Here is a 24736-nt window from a genome sequence, read left to right as displayed (position 1 = left end):
GTTTGACTTCCAAAGCATCAAAGACATGCAGCTAAGTTTAGTTAACGTTAGCGTCATAGCTAACGTTAATTGGCTAGCTTGTCACCTAGCAACTGGTGTGGAAAAGTACAAGAATAAGAAGACTTCTAGGGAAACTATCTTGTAGCAACTAAAGCAAACAATATTTAACTTTCCACTGTTAGACATGGACGGCGACAGACAACTTGGCCAGCTAGGTATTAGCTCTAAGCTTACTAATGTATGTTAGCTAGCTAGCTGCATATGCTACTGTAGCTAACTAGCTCACCTGAACATGAGAAACCACTAGGCTTTTGTTGCCCTCTCCGTGGTATTTCCAGTCGTTCTCGTCCATTTTATCCAGTTCCATAACACAACTATGCGATGTACGCAAATGTATATCTCTGTATAAACTCCCAATAACTTTCCAAGGCCAACACACCACAAGTTCCGATGTTGTAACAATAAGTTCAGCTACTGACACCAAGACAGTGCTACCACAGATAGTTCATTATTAAAAAAAAAAAAAATGTTTTGCTGCAACTACCGGTTTCTGGAGGAAGTCCCGCCCACTGATGTCTTCTTCTTCTTCTCCTTCCGCGAGGTTTAACGACGGTTCATTACCGCCCCCAAATGAAGTGTAGTATAGATACATTACACTTAGTGATACAAAATGATAAAGGGGAACCGGATTTATTATTTTTACATGAATACAATAAAAAATATACATCTATTTTTAATTACCCTTCCAACTAACCCTACACTCATTAAATCCCATCGCCTTATTCTACTACTTTAACCAGATCTGATCCTACCCCAGGCCAATGACCAGAGAGGACGGGACACCAGTCAACACACCCTGTAAACTCGTCTGAAGTCAAATCTCACACCCCCAAGTGCTTCTCTGCAGCTACCACCACATCATTATATTCACAGGGATCCTCTCAGAATACCTCACCGTTGATCCATCCTCCTCTACTTTCTTCAATGCCTCAGCGTACAGTACAACACCTTCTGTACTACTCTGACCATGGCCACCTCAACCTGCCTCTCTCGCACAGGACACCTCCGATCCTCAGCAACAAACTGAAAATGGTCCACCCACACAGACAGCTGAAGAAATTTGGCTTGTCACCGAAAACACTCACACACCTTTTTTTTTTTTTAGATGCACAATCGAGAGCATCCTGTCGGGCTGTATCACCGCCTGGTACGGCAACTGCTCCGTCAACAACGGCAAGGCTCTTCCCTGTAGCTCAGTTGGTAGAGCATGGTGTTTGCAACGCCAGGGTTGTGGGTTCGATTCCCACGGGGGGCCAGCAAAAAAAATGTATGAAATTGTATGAAATGTATGCATTCACTACTGTAAGTCGCTCTGGATAAGAGCGTCTGCTAAATGACTAAAATGTAAAAATGTAAAATGAGGTCTGCACAACGCATCACCGGGGGCAAACTACCTGCCCTCCAGGACACCTACACCACCCGATGTCAAAGGAAGGGCAAAAAAATCATCAAGGACAACAACCACCTGAGCCACTGCCTGTTCACCCCACTATCATCCAGAAGGTGAGGTCAGTACAGGTGCATCAAAGCAGGAACCGAGAGACTGAAAAACAGCTTCTATCTCAAGGCCATCAGACTGTTAAACAGCCATCACTAACATTGAGTGGCTGCTGCCAACATACAGACTCAAATCTCTAGCCACTTTAATAATTAATAATTGGATGTAATAAATGTATCACTAGCCACTTTAAACAATGCCACTTTATATAATGTTTACATACCCTACATTACTCATCTCATATGTATATACTGTACTCTATACCATCTACTGCATCTTGCCTATGCCGTTCAGCCATCGCTCATCCATATATTTATATGTACATATTCTTATTCATTCCTTTACATTTGTGTGTATAAGGTAGTTGTTGTGAAATTGTTAGATCACTTGTTAGATATTTCTGCACTGTCGGAACTAGAAGCACAAGCATTTCGCTACACTCGCATTAACATCTGCTAACCATGTGACCAATAACATTTGATTTGATTTGACATTGGGCACCCCTACAGTTGACACACATTCCTCTGTCCCATGTCCTCCTGCACACTTTCCATGTCTTGGAATCTCCCTCCTACACACTGCTGTGACATGACCATACGCTTGGCACCTAGAACACCGCAGTGGATTCGGCACAAAAGCTCTAAACAGCATAACTCATATATCCTAACATTACTTTATAACAGTGAATGTCATCTATTCATTTACTCGTAGTATTTATAAGTAGAAGCCATATCAGCCAGGGAAACTAATTGTGCTCACTTTATGATAGAACATTCAGATATGTCTGCCTGACTGTGGGGTTCTTTACCTGAATTATTAGGATTTTCTTGTAATCACAACAACACTACATATTTTGCTCAAATAGAGATATAATTAAATGGTGTTTCCTTTGAAAAGATGGGCCTGGCTGAGAACAGAACATTCAGTAGAACATTCTGCCTGAGTGTGGGACTATTTACTGCAACATTCTGGATTATTTTGTGAACAAACGACACTATATATACACAAAAGTATGTGGACACCCTTTTTAATTAGTGGTAATTCGGCTACTTCAGCCACACCTGTCGCTGACAGGTGTATAAAATCGAGCACACAGCCATGCAATTTCAATACATAAACATTGGCAGTAAAATGGCCTTACTGTAGAGCTCAGTGACTTTCAACGTGGCACCGTCATACGACGTTTCGAACAGGTGAGTTTGTCAAATTTCTGCCCTGCTAGAGCTGCCACGGTCAACTGTAAGTACTGTTATTTCATCTCCTTTTGTTCAGGCCAGTCCCATATTCTTTCAGGATCTCAACTAATGTCTAGTTTAGTGAGGTAAAGCAAAATTGAATCAGCATATGCACAGAGATACCATGATGAGATCCTGAGGCCCGTTGTTGTGCCATTCATCTGCCGCCATCACCTCATGTTTCAGCATGATAATGCACAGCCCCATGTCACAAGGATCTGGACACAATTCCTGGAAGCTGAAAATGTCCCAGTTCTCCCATGGCCTGCATACTCACCAGACGTGTCACCCATTGAGCAAGTTTGGGATGCTCTGGATCGACGTGTACGACAGCGTGTTCCAGTTCCCGCCAATATCCAGCAACTTCACACATCTATTGAAGACGAGTGGGACAACATTCTACAGACCACAATCATCAGCCTGATCAACTCTATGCGAAGGAGATGTGTCGTGCTGCATGAGGCAAATGGTGGTCACACCAGATACTGACTGTCTGATCCATGCCCCTACCCCTTTTTTTTTTTAAGGTATCCGTGACAAACAGATGCATATCTGTATTCCCATTCATGTGAAATCCATAGATTAGATACTATTGAAATTGTTGCATGTTGCGTTTATATTTTTTGTTCATTGTACAATATTTCAGCGATACTTCTGTGCTGATGAGCCTCTTCTTTGCCATGTTATTGCTCTATCCGGACGGGTATTACTAGAGACGTTGGTTTTGTAATTATTATCGAAGCACGTGCGTTATTCCAGAAGACTATTCACACAGGATTAGTTATTCTCTCCAAACCGCCCCCTGTAATTCTTAATATTTTCAAAATGAATTGACACTTATGACGGAAGCTTGGAGGTTTTTCCATGTAGGCGTGAAGATATTTAACGTCACGTCTGGACGCTGCACTGATAACTCGTGCTTGGCTGCCAGATGGTGCCCCCACAATATTTAAATTTATGAAGTGTCGTAATCATTATTTTAGCGATCCGTCCATGGTAGACGTCCTTCCTAATAACAATACGCCACATCCTGCTGATTTGAGCTGCTGAACCGTATTTGCACTTGACTGTGTTTATGGGATGAGAAAGGGAACTTGCCATTTCCAATAAATTTAGCAGGGATTGTGCTTTGCGATCTATTGCCTAGGACAGGCCTCTCCAACCCTGTTCCTGGAGAGCTACCATCCTGTAGGTTTTCACTCCAACCCTAATCTAGAGCATCCGATTCAATAATTAGCCTAACTCGTTGATAAAATGAATCAGGTTAATTACAACTGGGGTTGGTGCAAAAACCGACAGGAAGGTAGCTCTCCAGGAACAGGGTTGGAGAGCCCTGACAAAGGACATCAACAGCCAGCCCAGGGTTTCATTGACACCAGTGTAATGAAACAGCAGGCAGGGAGCAGGTCTCGAACCCTCGACCTTCAAAGCCCGAAGTCCGGCGCGCTATCGACTGTGCCGCAAAAGCATGCTCAAGCGGCAGAGTCGATTTCCGCGCTTATAAACCCAGGGTCGTTACAATACGTTATAGGCAATACTTTTTATTGCACATTTAGGCCAAATTATACTGATGCAATTGTCAATATTCAACTTCAATTCACTGGCACAATGAAGAATAGCTTAGCCATATTCACTGATCGCCTAATAAATACTTTATTAAACTTTTGGTGAATTTACGAGGCATTGCTCGTCAAGACATTGCTCGATACATATGACCGAGATATAGCCAATACGCACGGTTCTGACTGTCTGCCCCGATCCTCTCTCTTCCTCGCCTGCTCCTCTGTCCCGCGGCCAGCAACATACCACCCTGCATCACACTACAGGTTTGCCTCTGAAGCTAAGCTGGGTTGGTCCTGGTCAGACCCTGGATGGGAGACCAGATGCTGTTGGAAGTTGTGTTGGGGGGGGTCATGTAGGAGGCACTCTCACCTCTGGTCTAATAAATACATTCCCAGGCACATTGCTCTGTGTAGGGTGCTGTCTTCAGATAAATCACTAAAGATTCTATGGCACTTATTGTAAGAGTAGGGGTGTTAACCCTGGTGTTCTGGCTCAATATCTGGTCCTTGTTACAGGGGATATTTTACCTGTTAGTGGGACAACATCCCCACCTAGTGGTCTTCATGTGTACTGCACCGTGTGTTTGTACTATGGTTGCATTGTGGGGCATTCCATGATAACATGACTGTAGTATACACGTGACATTACTAAAACACATATAGTCCTCATGGTAGCTTTCAATTCCCCTGTAACTATGGTCCAGGTTGCTGCTGTAAATGAGACTGTGTTCTCAGTCAATTTATCTCTAGGTTTCTTCCTAGGTTTTGGCCTTTCTAGGGAGTTTTTCCTAGCCACCCCTCATAGCCTGGTTCCTCTCTAGGTTTCTTCCTAGGTTTTGGCCTTTCTAGGGAGTTTTTCCTAGCCACCCCTCATAGCCTGGTTCCTCTCTAGGTTTCTTCCTAGGTTTTGGCCTTTCTAGGGAGTTTTCCCTAGCCCCCGTGCTTCTACACCTGCATTGCTTGCTGTTTGGGGTTTTAGGCTGGGTTTCTGTACAGCACTTTGTGATATCAGCTGATGTAAGAAGGGCTTTATAAATACATTTGATTTGATTATCTGTGAAATTTGTTATGTATTGTAATGTTTGTAAAATACATACAACTACCTTCATTTTGCTGGTCTCCAGGAAGTGTAGATAACGAGGATCCATAATAAATACAAATATACCGTATGCTGAAATAGTGGCGAGAGTAAGTTGCTGCATGTGACTCAGCAGCTAAGGAGAACATAGCATCGCTAAGACTGCCTGTTTGTGTCGTGCTTATTTATGTTTGCAATACTGACAACGAAGTTTGTATGAACATGTCCGTAAGTTGTCTAAAACATGTAAATAGCTGCAAAGACGACTAAGGACGGAGGAGCGACATGAGACACGTAGTTAGCGGAGTGGGCACTCAGCTACAATTTATTTTTTAAATCCATATTCCGTTCTTTTTAAATACAATAGTTTTTTTGTTGTTTCTTAATACCTGCCTTACAATAATAATGCATTTATTTAAATTACAGTGTTTTGTGTTGAAGTTTTTTCCCCTTTCGTATTCTAATGTTCCCAGATACCTTCATAAACACAACCAAATCATTCTTTTTTTTGCAATAGCACATATGAAATTAGTTTATTACAATGTTAGAATGCATTGGTTCAGAACGGGATTGCTCGAGGCCCAGTTTATCTAGTGTTTGTAGTCAATTTTGCATGACTCTGGGACAAAAATGATATGAAGATACAGTAAAAAAATAAAAAAAAAAATAAAAAGGACCATATACATTTCTTGTAAAATAACAAGCCAATAATAATCTCCCAGGAAAAATGTAACTAACAACAGCAAGATAAATGTCCATGAATATTTCACGTTCAGTTCTGATATTTGGTCCTGCGTGTCCTGATGGCGCCTGGTGTGGAGACAAACTCTACAGTGTTTGGTCTGTTGCTGTAGAACAGCTCGTTCATTGATTACCCGAACCGTAGTGAATTTGATTGAGATATTAAAAGGCAATAAACCGTAGTGAATTTGACTGAGATATTAAAAGGCAATAAACCGTAGTGAATTTGATTGAGATATTAAGTCAATAAATTCCTCTAGCCTACCAATGTTTTGATTAATTAGCTGTCAGCTGGTCGATATGGCTGGTTGAGGGGTGCAGTTTTAGCTTGTTTGTATAGCTAAACAAAAAGACGAGAATAAAAACTAGGTTTTAACCAAATTATTAACAACGGTTTCAAATCTAAACGAGTTACTTTTACATTGTTCAAAGATGTTATTTTGAGAATCAAATGTATTGCGCAATATATCTGCCGTTCCGTGTATCACATGATATTGTACACAAGCTAGTTTCTAACTTTACCCACCGTGTAAAACATTACCCAAAGCCAACAGTAGCCTCTTCTGGCGCAATCCTGGGCTGGAAAGTAAATGGCAGCACTGCAAATAAATACATTGCTAATTCGTGGGACAGCCTAATCAACTAATCTAATGCTACTGCAATTTCTCCAAAAACATGTTTTTGTTGTCATTTGTCATTTGAGTGGCCTCTACTGTCGTAATGTGGTACTGAATTTATATTTACTTTAATTTAACTTGGCAAGTCAGTTGAGAACAAATTCTTATTTACGATGAAGTCCTACCAAAAGGTGTGCTGGGGGGGATGGGGGCTGGGATTTAAAATAAAATACAAGACAAAACACACATCACGACAAGAGAGACACCACAACACTACATAAAGAGAGACACCACAACACTACATAAAGAGAGACACCACAACACTACATAAAGAGACAACACAACACTACATAAAGAGAGAGACCACAACACTACATAAAGAGAGACACCACAACACTACATAAAGAGAGAGACCACAACACTACATAAAGAGAGACAACACTACATAAAGAGAGACAACACTACATAAAGAGAGACAACACTACATAAAGAGAGACACCACAACACTACATAAAGAGAGACACCACAACACTACATAAGAGACACCACAACACTACATAAAGAGAGACCACTACATAAAGAGAGACACCACAACACTACATAAAGAGAGAGACACCACAACACTACAACACTACATAGAGACACCACAACACTACATAGAGACACCACAACACTACATAAAGAGAGACACCACAACGCTACATAAAGAGAGACACCACAACACTACATAAAGAGAGACACCACAACACTACATAAAGAGAGACACCACCACACTACATAAAGAGAGACACCACAACACTACATAAAGAGAGACACCACAACACTACATAAAGAGAGACACCACAACACTACATAAAGAGACACTACAACACTACATAGAGAGAGACAACACAACACTACATAAAGAGAGAGACAACACTACATAAAGAGAGACACCACAACACTACATAAAGAGAGACACCACAACACTACATAAAGAGAGACACCACAACACTACATAAAGAGAGACACCACAACACTACATAAAGAGAGACACCACAACACTACATAAAGAGAGACACCACAACACTACATAAAGAGAGACACCACAACACTACATAGAGACACCACAACACTACATAAAGAGAGACACCACAACACTACATAAAGAGAGACCTAAGACAACAACACAGCATGGCAGCAACACATGACAACACAGCATGGTAGCATCACAGCATGGTACAAACATTATTGGGCACAGACAACAGCACAAAGGGCAAGAAGGTAGATATCTCAGATAGGGGGGAAGTGAACAGGTGTTGTATGTGGAGGCTGAGGGCTGCAGTAGATATCTCAGATAGGGGGAAGTGAACGGGTGTTGTATGTGGAGGATGAGGGCTGCAGTAGATATCTCAGATAGGGGGAAGTGAACGGGTGTTGTATGTGGAGGATGAGGGCTGCAGTAGATATCTCAGATAGGGGGGAAGTGAACGGGTGTTGTATGTGGAGGATGAGGGCTGCAGTAGATATCTCAGATAGGGGGAAGTGAACGGGTGTTGTATGTGGAGGATGAGGGCTGCAGTAGATATCTCAGATAGGGGGAAGTGAACGGGTGTTGTATGTGGAGGATGAGGGCTGCAGTAGATATCTCAGATAGGGGGAAGTGAACGGGTGTTGTATGTGGAGGATGAGGGCTGCAGTAGATATCTCAGATAGGGGGGAGTGAACAGGTGTTGTATGTGGAGGATGAGGGCTGCAGTAGATATCTCAGATAGGGGGAAGTGAACAGGTGTTGTATGTGGAGGATGAGGGCTTCAGTAGATATCTCAGATAGGGGGGAAGTGAACAGGGTGTTGTATGTGGAGGATGAGGGCTTCAGTAGATATCTCAGATAGGGGGAAGTGAACGGGTGTTGTATGTGGAGGATGAGGGCTTCAGTAGATATCTCAGATAGGGGGAAGTGAACGGGTGTTGTATGTGGAGGATGAGGGCTTCAGTAGATATCTCAGATAGGGGGGAGTGAGGCCTAAGAGAGTTTTATAAATATGCATCAACCAGTGGGTCTTGCGACGGGTATACAGAGATGACCAGTTTGCAGAGGAGTACAGAGTGCAGTGATGTGTTAAGACTCGACTGTCTTCCAAGTTTGTCGCCTGAACATTGCTATGGAGAAAGCAAGTCCTTGATGTCATTTATGGCCATCATTTTATGCTTAAATTAGTAGGTTAATAACATAAATTGACAGTGAAATATTTGAGTGAACATATTTTATCTCCGAGTATGAGGGGAAGAGACATTACAGGCTAAAGTGAATCCACCGTCCTCCCTCAGGCAGATATCAGACCAAAACAATTAGATCAAATCAAATGTATTTATAAAGCCCTTCTTACATCAGCTGATATCTCACAGTGCTGTACAGAAACCCAGCCTAAAACCCCAAACAGTAAGCAATGCAGGTGTAGAAGCACGGTGGCTGGGAAAAACTCCCTAGAAAGGCCAGAACCAAGGAAGAAACCTAGATAGGAACCAGGCTATGAGGGGTGGCTAGGAAAAACTCCCTAGAAAGGCCAAAACCTAGGAAGAAACCTAGAGAGGAACCAGGCTATGAGGGGTGGCCAGTCCTCTTCTGGCTGTGCCGGGTGGAGATTATAACAGAACATGGCCAAGATGTTCAAATGTTCATAAATGACCAGCAGGGTCAAATAATAATAATCACAGTAGTTGTCGAGAGTGCAACAAGTCAGTAACACAAGAGTAAGTGTCAGTTGGATTTTTCATAGCCGATCATTGAGAGTATCTCTACCGCTCCTTTCTGTCTCTAGAGAGTTGAAAACAGCAGGTCTGGGACAGGTAGCACGTCCGGTGAACAGGTCAGATGTAAAAAAAAAAAAAACCACCTTCATAAACAAGTCACGTCTTAGCAATCTACGGTCTTATAGCAGGGTATTTTATGACACGTTTAAAAAGCTAAATCAAATGAGTATAGATAACCAACAAAAATAGTCGTATATTCTGTAATCTGTATACTTCCAACCACAGGAGGTTGGTGGCACACTAATTGGGGAAGGACGGGGCTCGTGGTAAAACACATGATTTAATGCCATTCCATTTACGCCGCTCCAGTCGCCAAGGTTCAGAGCTATGTCTGTTCTAAAAGGCACTACATGGTAAATCTGACGTCTGCATTGGGCCGTGCAGTATTTACGGTGATATGGCGCCTCTGCAGAAGTCAGGATACTCATACTTCTTGCGGTTCGCCAAGCAGCACAGAGGTGTCGAGAAGGAAGGTGTCAAGGAAGTGAGCTTGTGTTTACACAAGACGTCCTGCTCACCCACCGTTAACCAAATCACGTCGATACGGACTGTTACAACATTTGAGAGGCGCAGGTGTTGCGTTTATATTTTGTTCAGTAGAAGCAGACCACAATAACAAAGATAGGATTTATAACTTTCGTTTTCTTCTAGAGCCTATCTGCAACAATAACACAATAGATGAGATTTACTTGACATAGCTGTAAGAACGGTGTGCTGGTGTTACAATTCGATGGTGACATTGCATACTTACAAAATAAAAAGCTGGTATTACAATTCGATGGTGACATTGCATACTCACAAAATAAATGGCATACGTGTTAATAGGGAAGAACAGCTTTGTCTTTCAAGATTATTCAATACTTATCTGGATACATGAACTTCCATATAATACAGAAACAATATGTCTTAGGTTGAACCTAACGACCCACACTGAGGATTATTACAGTTTTTATTATTAAACGAGCCAAGTCAGTTAAGAACAAATTCTTATTTACAATGGACGGCCTGATGGAGCTGAACATCTCTAATACATCAGCAACAATATGATGGAGTTGAACATCTTAGTTCAGAACATCCAACACTCAGAACCCTCTAAGCTGCATGACTGCCATCCAGAAGACATTTTAGCGCGTGCAGAGAAGCACGAGATTCAACTTCACTCAACTTTCTGGAGTTTCCTCTGATAATAATGGTATGGGAATAATAATGTATTTTTATTTTGTAAAGTGGTCCCCTCCTTGTCTGATGGACAAGTGGATAAACAGGTTAATGCCAAGCCTGCATGTTTCTTTTGCTCCAAAAGTCTCATGGAATGTAGGCTTACTTGCACATTCATCTTCTGCACATCTATCACTCCAGTGTTTAATTGCTAAATTGTAATTATTTCACCACTGCGGCCTATTTATTGCCTTACCTCCCTAATCTTACTTCATTTGCACACACTGTATATAGATTTTTTTCTATTGTGTTATTGACTGTATGTTTGTTTATGTGTAGCTCTGTGTTGTTGTTGTTGTATGTTGTCGAACTGCTATGCTTTATCTTGGCCAGGTCACAGTTGTAAATGAGAACTTGTTCTTATCTGGCCTACCTGGTTAAATAAAGGTGAAATAAAAAAATACATTGAACACCACACATTGGCTGCTACTGTAGGCTGAATGATAGAACAGCTATTTCCATGTTAAAATATGTATGAGATGCATTTTCTCCATTGTTTTTGATGGTAGACAACTCTGGTAGTCCGACATTATGATCAAATAGACACAGTAGCCTACTTGGCCACTGTTAAAACTGTAACTTAAAGCGGGTACAGCCTCAGTGTTCACAGTGAAACTGTAACTTAAAGCGGGTACAGTCTCAGTGTTCACAGTAAAACTGTAACTTAAAGCGGGTACAGTCTCAGTGTTCACAGTAAAACTAACTTAAAGCGGGTACAGCCTCAGTGTTCACAGTAAAACTAACTTAAAGCGGGTACAGCCTCAGTGTTCACAGTAAAACTGTAACTTAAAGCGAGTACAGCCTCAGTGTTCTGAAAACGTGCGCCGGAAGTTGCACAGAAATATACTTTCCGAATGCACTGCATTTTCCAGGAATATTCTTATCATGTTTCCGATTGTATCAAGAGTATTTTCAGATTTCGTTAATACACTTCTGCTACTGTTATCCTCACTTTTGGTCTAATCTAATCCTTTCAATTACTACAAAAGGTTATGCATGTTTTTCAAATTTCTTCTGTAAGAAACATATCAATTTAGCCCATATAGGCCAATTCCCACGAGTGTAAAGGGTTATTACAAACCGGGTGGTTCAAGCTCTGAATAAAATAATGGCTGCCGTTTTACAGGCTCCAAACCAACTGTACTATTTTGTGTGTTTATTTGCATTGTTTGTAACTTGTTTTGTACATAATGTTGCTGCTACCGTCTCTTATGACCGAAAAGAGCTTCTGGACATCAGAACTGGGATTACTCACTTCGAACTGAACGAAGATTTTTTTATTTTTATGAGTCCGACGAAGGATATACTGCTTCCTCCGAGACCAGGCCCAAATCCCTGTCATTTGTGTGAAGAAAATATGGAAATACAGGGGGCGGAATTAAGGGTGCCTTGTGAGAATTGATCGGCGAGTGAGTAACCCGCCTCTACCCTCCATTCTATTGGCCAACGTGAAATCACTGAAGACTAAAGCAACACTGAAGCATGCATGAGAGCACCAGCTGTTCCGGAAGACTGTGTGATCACGCTCTTCGTAGCCGATGTGAGCAAGACCTTTAAAACAGGTCAACATTCACAGACGGATTACCAGGACGTGTACTCAGAGCATGCACGAACCAACTGCCAAGTGTCTTCAATCTCTCCCTGACCTAGTCTGTAATACCTACACGTTTCAAGCAGACCACCATAGTCTCTGTGACCAAGAACACTAAGGTAACCTGCCTAAATTACTACTGACCCGCGGCACTCACGTCTGTAGCCATGAAGTGCTTTGAAAGGCTGGTCATGGCTCACGTCAACACCATCATCCAGGAAACCCTAGACCCACTCCAATTCGCAGATCCACAGATGACGCAATCTCAAATCGCACTCCACGCTGCCTTTTCCCACCTGGACAAAAGGAACACCAATGTGAGAATGCTGTTCATTGACTACAGCTCAGCGTTCAACACCACAGTGCCCACAAAAGTCATCACTAAGCTAAGGACCCTGGGACTAAACACCTCCCTCTGCAACTGGATCCTGGAGCTTCTGATGGGCCGACTCCAGGTGGTGAGGGTAGGTAACAACACATCTGCCACACTGATCCTCAACACAGGGGCCCCTCAGGGGTGCGTGGTTAGTCCTCTTCTGTATTCCCTGTTCACCCACGACTGCGTGGCCAAGCGCAACTCCAACACCATCATTAAGTTTGCTGATGACAACAGTGGTAGGCATGATTACCGACAACGATGAGACAGCCTATAGGGAGGATGTCAGAGACCTGGCAGTGTGGTGCCAGGACAACAACCTCTCCCTCCACATGAGCAAGACAAAGGAGATGATCGTGGACTACAGGAAAAGGAGGGCCGAACACGCCCCCATTCACATCGACGGGGCTGTAGTGGAGCAGGTTGAGAGTTGGTTTCCACAACACCAACAAACTATCATGGTCCAAACACACCAAGACAGTTGTGAAGAGGGCGCGACAACAGCGTTCCCCCTCAGGACACTGAAAAGATTTGGCATGGTTCCCAGATCCTCAAAAAGTTCTACAGCTGCACCATCGAGAGCATCCTGACCGGTTGCATCACCGCCTGGATTGGCAACTGTTCGGCATCTGACCGTAAGGCGCTACAGAGGGTAGTGCGTACGACCCAGTACGTCACTAGGGCCAAGCTTCCTGACATCCAGGACCTCTATACCAGGCGGTGTCAGAGGAAAGCCCAAAATAGGGAACCGTTCCCTAAAATCGTCGAAGACTCCAGCCACCCTAGTCAGACTGTTCTCTCTGCTACCGCACGGCAAGCGGTACCGGAGCGCCAAGTCTAGGTCCAAGAGGCTCCTAAAAAGCTTCTACCCCCCAAGCCATAAGACTGCTGAACAATTAATCAAATGGCCACCCGGACTATTTACCACGCCCCCCCACTGCTCCTCGCTGTTTATGATCTATGCACAGTCACTTTACCCCTACCTCCATGTACAAACTACCTCGACTAACCTGTACCCCCGCACATTGACTCTGTACCGGTACCCCCTGTATATAGCCTCCACATTGACTCTGTACCGGTACCCCCTGTATATAGCCTCCACATTGACTCTGTACTGGTACCCCCCTGTATATAGCCCCCACATTGACTCTGTACCGGTACCCCCTGTATATAGCCTCCACATTGACTCTGTACCGGTACCCCCTGTATATAGCCTCCACATTGACTGTGTACCGGTACCCCCCTGTATATAGCCTCCACATTGACTCTGTACCAGTACCCCCCTGTATATAGCCTCCACATTGACTCTGTACCGTAATACCCTGTATATAGCCTCCACATTGACTCTGTACCGGTACCCCCTGTATATAGCCTCCACATTGACTCTGCACCAGTACCCCCCTGTATATAGCCTCCACATTGACTCTGTACCAGTACCCCCCTGTATATAGCCTCCACATTGACTCTGTACCGTAATACCCTGTTTATAGCCTCGTTATTGTTATTTTATTGTGTTGTGTTACTTGTACATTTTTATATCTTTAGTTCATTTAGTAAATATTTTAACAATTTCTTAAACCACATTGTTGGTTAAGGGCTTGCATTTCACAGTAAGGTCTGTTGTATTCGGCACGTGAAATACAATTTAATTTGATTGGCTGAAAGCCGTGTTATATCAGACCATATACCATGGGTATGAAAAAAATTATAATAATGTTTTGTTCTAATTACGTTGGTAACCAGTTTATAAGCAATAAGGCACCTCTGGGATTTGTGATATATGGCCAAAATACCACGGCTAAGGGGTGTATCCATACCGTGTTGCGTCGTGCATAAGAACAGCCCTTAGCCGTGGTAAATTGGCCATATACCACACCGCCTCGGGCCTTATTGCTTAAATATATCACAACCAAGATTTCCCATGTGTTTTGGAATCTGAAGTAGGGAGAGGGTTGAGGTACCTCAGCAAGCCTCGCACCCCAAGCCTCGCACCCCGAAGCCTCGCACCCCAAGCCTCGCACCCGAAGCCTCGCACCCGAAGCCTCGCACCCGAAGCCTCGCACCCGAAGCCTCGCACCCGAAGCCTCGCACCCGAAGCCTCGAACCCGAAGCCTCGCACCCGAAGCCTCGCACCCGAAGCCTCGAACCCGAAGCCTCGAACCCGAAGCCTCGAACCCGAAGCCTCGGACCGGAAGCCTCGTACCCGAAGCCTCGGCGGGGAGCCCTTTGAGTCATACACTCTGATCTGCTTGGACGCACTATCAAAGGCCAGTCAAATATATATATACATATATTACATACATGTCGTATCTCATGAGACCATATGACATGACATGGAAATTAGTCTGAGGTATTTAACATGTCACATATCTCATTACGTGGACCTAAAGGATGGTTCCCTTTCTCAGAATCAACACACACACCAAAGAAGAATAACTGTTTTTCTGAACATCCTGTTTGGGTTTAGAAACAAGATTCTCTGGTCTGATGAAAACCAACTCTATGGCTTGAATGCCAAGCGTCACATCTAGAGGAAACCTGGCACCATCCCTACGCTGAAGCATGGTGGTGGCAGCGTCATGCTTTGGGGATGTTTATCAGCGGCAGGGACTAGGAAAGTAGCCAAGACAATGTAGGAGTGGTTTCGGGACAAGTCTCAATGTCTTTGAGTGGCCCAGCCAGAGCCCGGACTTGAACCCGATCGAACATCTCTGGAGAGACCTGAAAATAGTTGTGCAGTGACGCTCCCCATCCAACCTGACAGAGCTTGAGAGGATCTGCAGAGAAGAATACTGGTGTGCCAAGCTTGTAGCATCATACCCAAGAAGACTCGAGGCTGTAATCGCTGCCAATGGTGCCATTACATTTGCGTTCCAAATTTCACCATATTCACTATTTAGGGCACTACAGAGCCCTGGTCAAAGATGCCCTAAATGAGGAATAGGGTCCCATTTGGGAATCATATCTTTTCATACTTTCTGTGAATGTTGACGAAGGAAAACCTTTCTTAATTTTGGAATATTCTGTAAAAAAAAAAAAGTGATTTTTCAACAGTTGTTTTCCTATGATTACATTTCTCTCAGTGAGTTTTTACTTGAATGTGTCCAACCCATTAAAATTACATTTTCACATTAACATCAATATATTCTGACTAGAAAAGTCTTGGAGCAAACAACTATTATCATTATACTAGCCTGAATGCCAGTCTGTTGGTGCCATCATGCCAACTCCTGGTCTTGCCATTTGGCTTGACAAATGAGATCGAGTTGACAAGAGCACAAAACAGATCTAGGACCAGGCTAAATGAAGTACCATCATGACAAGAGTTGTGCTCTGTAGCTTCTCTGTAGCTTCTCTGTAGCTTCTCTGTAGCTTCTCTGTAGCTTCTCTGTAGCTTCTCTGTAGCTTCTCTGTAGCTTCTCTGTAGCTTCTCTGTAGCTTCTCTGTAGCTTCTCTGTAGCTTCTCTGTAGCTTAGTTGGTAGAGCATGGTGTTTGCGACGCCATTGTTGTGGGTTCGATTCCCACAGGAAAAAAAATAACGTATGAAATGTATGCATTCACTACTGTAAGTCGCTCTGGATAAGAGCGTCTGCTAAATGACTAAAATGTAAATGTTGTGTGGGGAGGGGAGAGAAAGTGTGTATTTGCCATTATAACAGATTGGTATTTATTCCTGATAAAATAACTTTTCAACTACATACAGTATGGCATGTACTCATTTCATAGTCAAACAAGCAGACACAAAATGTAATATGGCTGACAAGGTGCTCACACCCTGAAGTCACGTGAACAGACAAAGGCTACATACCAAATGGCACCTTATTCCCTACAGCAGGTTTTTAACCAGACTTGGTCCTGGAGACCCCAAAGGAGGGGAACATTTTGTTTTGCGTTTGCCCATAGCACTACACAACTGATTCAAAGAATCAACTCACCGTTAAGCTTTGAATCAGCTGTGTAGTGTCAGGGCAAACAAACAGAACGAGGACCGAGATAGGGATACCCTTCCCTGTATTATGGCACTACTTCTAACCAGAGCAAAGCAGTGGACTATTACCACTAGATAGGAATAGGGTCCATTTGGCATGCAGCCAACAACGACAAAACAACCCTGGGCAACAAGTTCCAACAACAAGAGGGTTGTGTTAAAAAAAGTACAACAACATATTGAACACAGATAGAAATGCAATCAATTGGACATGATTCTTTCCTCAACATGTCTGTTCTATATAACATATTTCTATTCGACTTTCCTTCCTGGACAGAACCCCTGACTCGTCACCATCTGACTGTTCCTTCCTGGACAGAACCCCTGACTCGTCACCATCTGACTGTTCCTTCCTGGACAGAACCCCTGACTCGTCACCATCTGACTGTTCCTTCCTGGACAGAACCCCTGACTCGTCACCATCTGACTGTTCCTTCCTGGACAGAACCCCTGACTCGTCACCATCTGACTGTTCCTTCCTGGACAGAACCCCTGACTCGTCACCATCTGACTGTTCCTTCCTGGACAGAACCCCTGACTCGTCACCATCTGACGGTTCCTTCCTGGACAGAACCCCTGACTCGTCACCATCTGACGGTTCCTTCCTGGACAGAACCCCTGACTCGTCACCATCTGACTGTTCCTTCCTGGACAGAACCCCTGACTCGTCACCATCTGACTGTTCCTTCCTGGACAGAACCCCTGACTCGTCACCATCTGACTGTTCCTTCCTGGACAGAACCCCTGACTCGTCACCATCTGACTGTTCCTTCCTGGACAGAACCCCTGACTCGTCACCATCTGACTGTTCCTTCCTGGACAGAACCCCTGACTCGTCACCATCTGACTGTTCCTTCCTGGACAGAACCCCTGACTCGTCACCATCTGACTGTTCCTTCCTGGACAGAACCCCTGACTCGTCACCATCTGACTGTTCCTTCCTGGACAGAACCCCTGACTCGTCACCATCTGACTGTTCCTTCCTGGACAGAACCCCTGACTCGTCACCATCTGACTGTTCCTTCCTGGACAGAACCCCTGACTCGTCACCATCTGACTGTTCCTTCCTGGACAGAACCCCTGACTCGTCACCATCTGACTGTTCCTTCCTGGACAGAACCCCTGACTCGTCACCATCTGACTGTTCCTTCCTGGACAGAACCCCTGACTCGTCACCATCTAACTGTTCCTTCCTGGACAGAACCCCTGACTCGTCACCATCTGACTGTTCCTTCCTGGACAGAACCCCTGACTCGTCACCATCTGACTGTTCCTTCCTGGACAGAACCCCTGACTTTTCACTGGCACCCTATTCCCCATTTCGAGCACTTACTAGGACACTGGTCAAAAGTAGTGCACTATATAGGGAATTGGTTGCCATTTGGGACATGAAAATTGACTGAGGCTATACAGAGAAAGAAGCAAAAGAGGTCACTTATAGAAAGAGATTTGAAGGCATTTCATTCAGCTTGGTTCACCTGTAAGGCTTGGTGCAGAAAGCTTTTAAATGATCTCACAGCATGAGTGGAAACACAAGGCGCTGGCACTTCACTTGACACCCAGTGTCATAACGCATCATAACCATGTCATATGTCCTAACAGCTGTCATAACACCTACATAGTAGTGTCAAAACCAACATTTATTCAAATTAGTTTTTTTCCTGACAAGAAGTTCTTTCATTTGAAAGTTTGCTTTCTTAAATCTTTTGTTGTTGTTGTAGTAATGAATTCCTTAAAGTCATGTTTTTTCATATTTTAAATAACTTGTAGAAAATACACTTTATAACACTGTCATGAAGCATTATGACCGTCATAACCATATAAGCCAGATAGTCGTATCACGTACATGTCCTTACGTCAGTCATCAGTGGAAAAGAGATTGTCCTGCTCCTGAAATCTGCTCCTGAAATCTGCTCCTGTGTTCATCCCAGTCATCAGAAACAGAGCACTGGGGAAGGTGCATGTCTGACGTCAATATGACGGCAATTTCAGAGAATGTTATGTAACATTTTAACAACCTGTTCACCAGTAGTCTCTGATGTAATGGTATGTTTTGCCTTGTGTTGTAGGTTTGGACCCTTATGGAGGTGTTATAACCAGCCTCAAAATAACACAATATATGTCACAACAGGTCTAAGTATGTCATGACAGTGTTATGAACATATTATGACAAGTTAAGTCAACTGTTATGACATGGTTATGACAATGTCATAACGTGTTATGATGCTGGGTGTCAAGTGTTCGCCACAAGGCATATTATAGTGGACGTTTGACATTCCTAAAAACGGGCTATGTCAAACGATACCCAAATACTACACCGTATACTGAAACATTTCACTGAAGATATTTGTTGTTGTTTGATGCCTTCTTCCTGACTACTGCTGCCTTCTTGAAAAAAAAAGAGACTGCCTGAATGGGACTTCCCTGGTTAAGTAAAGAACGCCGTTAAGTAAAGAAAACAAAGCCGTTAAGTAAAGTAAAGAAAGCCGTTAAGTAAAGTAAAGAACGCCGTTAAGTAAAGTAAAGAACGCCGTTAAGTAAAGTAAAGAACGCCGTTAAGTAAAGTAAAGAACGCCGTTAAGCAAAGAACGCCGTTAAGCAAAGTAAAGAACGCCGTTAGTAAAGTAAAGAACGCCCGTTAAGTAAAGTAAAGAACGCCGTTAAAGTAAAGAACGCCGTTAAGTAAAGTAAAGAACGCCGTTAAGTAAAGTAAAGAACGCCGTTATGTAAAGTAAAGAACGCCAAGTAAAGAACGCCGTTAAGTAAAGTAAAGAACGCCAAAGAACGCCGTTAAGTAAAGTAAAGAACGCCGTTAAGTAAAGTAAAGAATGCCGTTAAGTAAAGTAAAGAACGCCGTTAAGTAAAGTAAAGAACGCCGTTAAGTAAAGTAAAGAACGCCGTTAAGTAAAGTAAAGAACGCCGTTAAGCAAAGTAAAGAACGCCGTTAAGTAAAGTAAAGAACGCCGTTAAGTAAAGTAAAGAATGCCGTTAAGTAAAGTAAAGAATGCCGTTAAGTAAAGTAAAGAATGCCGTTAAGTAAAGTAAAGAATGCCGTTAAGTAAAGTAAAGAACGCCTTTGTAGGGATTAAGGTGCCCGTTAGGAACACAGCCATAACGGTCAACACTGATTTAACGTCTAAATACAACCGACATGGAAACGAGAGAGAGAGAGAAAAAAAAAAGACTGATCGTTTAATAAAAAATAAATCTCATATTTGGTTGGGTGAAGAATTTGTGGTAAAAAAGGCAATAGTTTCTTGCATTCAGTTTCTTCACCCGCTTTGTGAACTTGACAGGGTCTGTTTTAGTAGAACGTTTTACCACTAAACTACTTTGACGTACTATTCCGACGTTTCATTCTTGGCTGTCATCTACAGTGCAAAATCTGTTGTTTTTAATAAAAATTTTAAAAAAATCAGAATATGACTTCTTGTTTATCTGACAACACCGGTGTTTTGCATTGCACACTGAAGACTGGTAGCAGATAGGGAATCTTCTTGTATCGCTGTACTTTCACCGTTAGGTTACAAAAAAATAAGCAATTACGGCCTATGAAACTGTTTTTAACATGATTACTCTGGTAAATAAGGCGCTGGTAAATAATTTTTTTTTAAAAAGTATCTTGATGGAAATGACAGAGGTTTAATTTTATTCTGGGTTGTGGTTCATCAGAAAAACGTTTTATGACAGAAATCAAAGGTAGTCTTCCTCCGTGTGGTTTGTAATGAACATACTCTAACGAGAACACCAACAACATGAGACATTACCCTTAACATAGGGGCCCAGAGTTATTCCCAAATGGCACCATATTCCCTATATAGTGCACCACTTTAGACCACAAGCCAAGACCATTGGTCCTGGTTAAAAGTAGTGTACTATATAGGGAATATGGTACCATTTGAGATGAAAACCAAGGCTTGACCAGGCCCTAAATATACCCTGGACCAAAGTCTCCTGGCCAGGTTACGAGGCAACCAGAAGAACCGCTGGCCCTAAAGCAAAGTGAACACACAGGATACATCCCAAATTGCACCCTATTTTCTATGTAGTGCACTACTTTTTTGACCAGGGTAGTGCACCGTATAGGGTGCAATTTGAGATACAAACATAGTTCAGTTCAATCCCACGTGTGAGAACAGGTTGGAGTCATATTGATAAGGTAAGAAGAGCTTAGGGAATTGTCCGGATCATGACGATGTATGGCTCCAGTCAGTCAATCAGTCAGTCAGTTTCTATCCCACCAGTCCGTCAGTTTCTATCCCACCAGTCTGTCCGTCCGTCAGTTTCTATCCCACCAGTCAGTCAGTTTCTATCCCACCAGTCTGTCTGTCTGTCTGTCTGTCTGTCTGTCTGTTTCTATCCCACCAGTCAGTCTGTCTGTCTGTGTTTCTATCCCACCAGTCTGTCTGTCTGTCTGTCTGTCTGTCTCTGTTTCTTTCCCACCAGTCTGTCTGTCTGTCTGTCTGTCTGTCTGTCTGTCTGTCTGTCTGTCTGTCTGTCTGTCTGTCTGTCTGTTTCTTTCCCACCAGTCAGTCTGTCTGTCTGTGTTTCTATCCCACCAGTCAGTCTGTCTGTCTGTGTTTCTATCCCACCAGTCAGTCTGTCTGTCTGTCCCACGAGAGCGGGTGGATGGAGAATGGGAGAGGAGCTTCTTCAGTTGCCAGTCTTGGGAGGCTGGGTCTCCATGAAGGCAGGGTTGTAGGCAGGCTGGGCAGAGAGGAAGTCGGGCTGGGCGGGAGGGGCACAGGGATAGCCTGGCTGAGGCTGGGCTGGAGCCTGGAGGGGATAAGATAGCTGTCCTGGACTGAACCCAGCCTGACTATAAGACACTGGGACAGCAGGAGGATAGGCTGGACCTGGTAGAGAGATAGAGATGAGAGAGAGAGAGAGAGAGAGAGAGAGAGAGAGAGAGAGGACATTAAAAACACACCACACCAGAGACACTGAGAACACACCAGACCAGACGGCTCCTCCTCCTTGGCAGGAAGCGTCGGGCTCCTCCTCTTTGGCAGGAAGCGTCGGGCTCCTCCTCTTTGGCAGGAAGCGTCGGGCTCCTCCTCTTTTCACTTACAAATAAGCTTCACTTTCCATCTCCTCTGTTTGTTTTCAACTAAGTAATACACTACCACACAACTAAGTAATACATTACCGCACAACTAAGTAATACATTACCGCACAACTAAGTAATACATTACCGCACAACTAAGTAATACATTACCGCACAACTAAGTAATACACTACCGCACAACTAAGTAATACACTACCGCACAACTAAGTAATACACTACCGCACAACTCCCGTCTGGATTACTGCAACTCGCTGTTGGCTGGGCTCCCTGCCTGTGCCATTAAACCCCTACAACTCATCCAGAACGCCGCAGCCCGTCTGGTGTTCAACCTTCCCAAGTTCTCTCACGTCACCCCGCTCCTCCGCTCTCTCCACTGGCTTCCAGTCGAAGCTCGCATCCGCTACAAGACCATGGTGCTTGCCTACGGAGCTGTGAGGGGAACGGCACCTCCGTACCTTCAGGCTCTGATCAGGCCCTACACCCAAACAAGGGCACTCCGTTCATCCACCTCTGGCCTGCTCGCCTCCCTACCTCTGAGGAAGCACAGTTCCCGCTCAGCCCAGTCAAAACTGTTCGCTGCTCTGGCACCCCAATGGTGGAACAAGCTCCCTCACGACGCCAGGACAGCGGACTCAATCACCACCTTCCGGAGACACCTGAAACCCCACCTCTTCAAGGAATACCTGGGATAGGATAAAGTAATCCTTCTAACCCCCCCTTAAAAGATTTAGATGCACTATTGTAAAGTGGTTGTTCCACTGGATATCATAAGGTGAATGCACCAATTTGTAAGTCGCTCTGGATAAGAGCGTCTGCTAAATGACTAAAATGTAAAAATGTAAATGTAAGTAATACATTACCACACAACTAAGTAATACATTACCGCACAACTAAGTAATACATTACCACACAACTAAGTAATACATTACCGCACAACTAAGTAATACATTACCGCACAACTAAGTAATACACTACCGCACAACTAAGTAATACACTACCACACAACTAAGTAATACACTACCACACAACTAAGTAATACACTACCACACAACTAAGTAATACACTACCACACAACTAAGTAATACATTTAAAACTATCATGACATGCCATTTTCTGTTGTAAAATGTTTTGCTTCAGTGTGCCCCACTAAACACGATCCTCACGACAGACTCTCCCCTCACGACAGACTCTCCTGACACTTACCAGTCTCTTGGTAAGGAGGGGGTGGTCCTGGCTGGAAAGGCTGTCCCTGGTAGCCTGGTGCTGTGGGTATGGGCTGGCCACCTCCATAGCCGGGTTGAGGCTGAACCCCATACCCAGGCTGGACCGGCACGGTCTGGTAGGCAGGGTACTGGGGGGCCCCCTGGTAGGGCTGGACGGGCTGCTGGGGGTAATGGGTATTCACCACCGTTGTGTGGGCCGTCGTGGCTATCACCGCTGGGGAGGAGAGATGCACCAGGGGTAAATGGAAATACAATGACTAACCCTCACACAGTTCCCTATTGTGACAGGCATTACTATCTGTTTTAGCTGCTGGGGATAATGGGGCTGCTGGGGGTAATGGGGCTGGTGGGGATAATGGGGCTGTTTTAGCTGCTGGGGATAATGGGGCTGTTGGGGATAATGGGGCTGTTGGGGATAATGGGGCTGTTGGGGCTGGCCATCAACTCTGTCAAGACGAGATATACACCACAGCACATACATCACATACAGGGAAATGCATGGAGGGCTGGGCTTGTATAGGGTCCCCTGTAAAAGGAACACCTGGGTTGCTCTCAAGGTAGTTGAGAGCAAAGGGAAAATATTAGAACAAAAAAAAAAACACCATTTAGGAATACGTTTCAGCCGAGCAGGCTATTAGAGCCATTAGTTGGACGACCACTAAAACAGACCTTCAGCCTCAGACAGCTCACGTCCCCTTTGTTTACGGTTCACTAGTCAAGACGAGCGTGGCGGGATGAGAAGAGTCCCAGTGTGTTTGGAATACCTTAGTGTTAACCATAGAGTGTACCTTTCTAGGGAGTTTTTCCTAGCCACCCCTCATAGCCTGGTTCCTCTCTAGGTTTCTTCCTTGGTTCTGGCCTTTCTAGGGAGTTTTTCCTAGCCACCCCTCATAGCCTGGTTCCTCTCTAGGTTTCTTCCTTGGTTTTGGCCTTTCTAGGGAGTTTTTCCTAGCCACCCCTCAGAGCCTGGTTCCTCTCTAGGTTTCTTCCTTGGTTCTGGCCTTTCTAGGGAGTTTTTTTTTTTAATCAGCTGATGTAAGAAGGGCTATATAAATACATTTGATTTGATTGTAGGTGGAAGCAGAGGGGTTGTCTGACAGATACATGTCATACTCAAAAGACAGGAGCTAGCAGTAGAGCGAGGTTGTGTGTGTGTGTGTGTGTGTGTGTACACACAGGGGCAATATGTAGGCAGCAGCAACAAAGCCTGATGATCACAAAGAGCGGTGAGAAAACCGTCAGAACAGCATAGGTTTTCAGAAGGATATCTGTCTCATAATGCCACAGACATTTACACAGCATGTTCATTTATATAAAAATAAAAATGTTTTGCCAAACAACCTGGTAACATTCCACTCTTACTCAACGCTGCCAGTTTCCAAATGTGCCAAACGCCAATCTTTGTGTTCATTTCAAAATAGAAAGGTTACATAAATACATTCTGGTGATGTCTTGTTGAATCATTCAGTCGGATGAATCAGAAAATGTTCAGGAAGTGTATAAATCTGTGGGGGGTCTTTTGCATGTTGAGCAAACATTTTTTTTTATTTTTTTTTAAATACATAATTTTGAGTTGTATCTTTTCCAGAAACTCAAAAAGAGGAAGAGATGTTTTGTTCCACTAAGGTTTGGTTACCGACAGTGGATTTCTGTTCCATTGCAAGGAGGAAGTGGTTTACACAATTGG

General features: G+C 43.8%; 2 protein-coding genes and 1 long non-coding RNA gene across 4 annotated transcripts in view; all 3 read right to left on the bottom strand.

Moving 5' to 3' along the window:
- Positions 1–545, bottom strand: part of LOC106566244 (inositol-pentakisphosphate 2-kinase) — a 29925-nt gene extending 29380 nt beyond the window's left edge. The window contains exon 1 of the mRNA XM_014134136.2: positions 287–545. Coding sequence (XP_013989611.2) covers positions 287–367 — 81 coding nt within the window. The 5' untranslated portion in view covers positions 368–545. The remainder of the gene's footprint in view (positions 1–286) is intronic.
- A 19844-nt stretch (positions 546–20389) lies between these two features.
- LOC123725583 (uncharacterized) lies at positions 20390–21247 on the bottom strand. The gene is made up of 2 exons (XR_006758118.1): positions 21202–21247; positions 20390–21108 (listed from the first exon to the last, which is right to left on the bottom strand). It is a non-coding gene; the product is annotated as an uncharacterized lncRNA (long non-coding RNA).
- Positions 21248–21268: 21 nt separating this feature from the next.
- Positions 21269–24736, bottom strand: part of LOC123725582 (protein shisa-4) — a 28689-nt gene continuing 25221 nt past the window's right edge. For both annotated transcript variants that reach the window (XM_045691987.1, XM_045691988.1), the window contains 2 exons: positions 23030–23263; positions 21269–21614 (listed from right to left, as the gene is read on the bottom strand). In XM_045691987.1, coding sequence (XP_045547943.1) covers positions 21412–21614; positions 23030–23263 — 437 coding nt within the window. In that variant the 3' untranslated portion in view covers positions 21269–21411. The remainder of the gene's footprint in view (positions 21615–23029; positions 23264–24736) is intronic.

The sequence above is a fragment of the Salmo salar genome, chromosome ssa12 (assembly GCF_905237065.1).
Source record: "Salmo salar chromosome ssa12, Ssal_v3.1, whole genome shotgun sequence".
NCBI lineage: Eukaryota > Metazoa > Chordata > Actinopteri > Salmoniformes > Salmonidae > Salmo > Salmo salar.
Note: the sequence above shows the minus strand (reverse complement) of the source record. Positions and strands in the feature narration are given on the sequence as shown.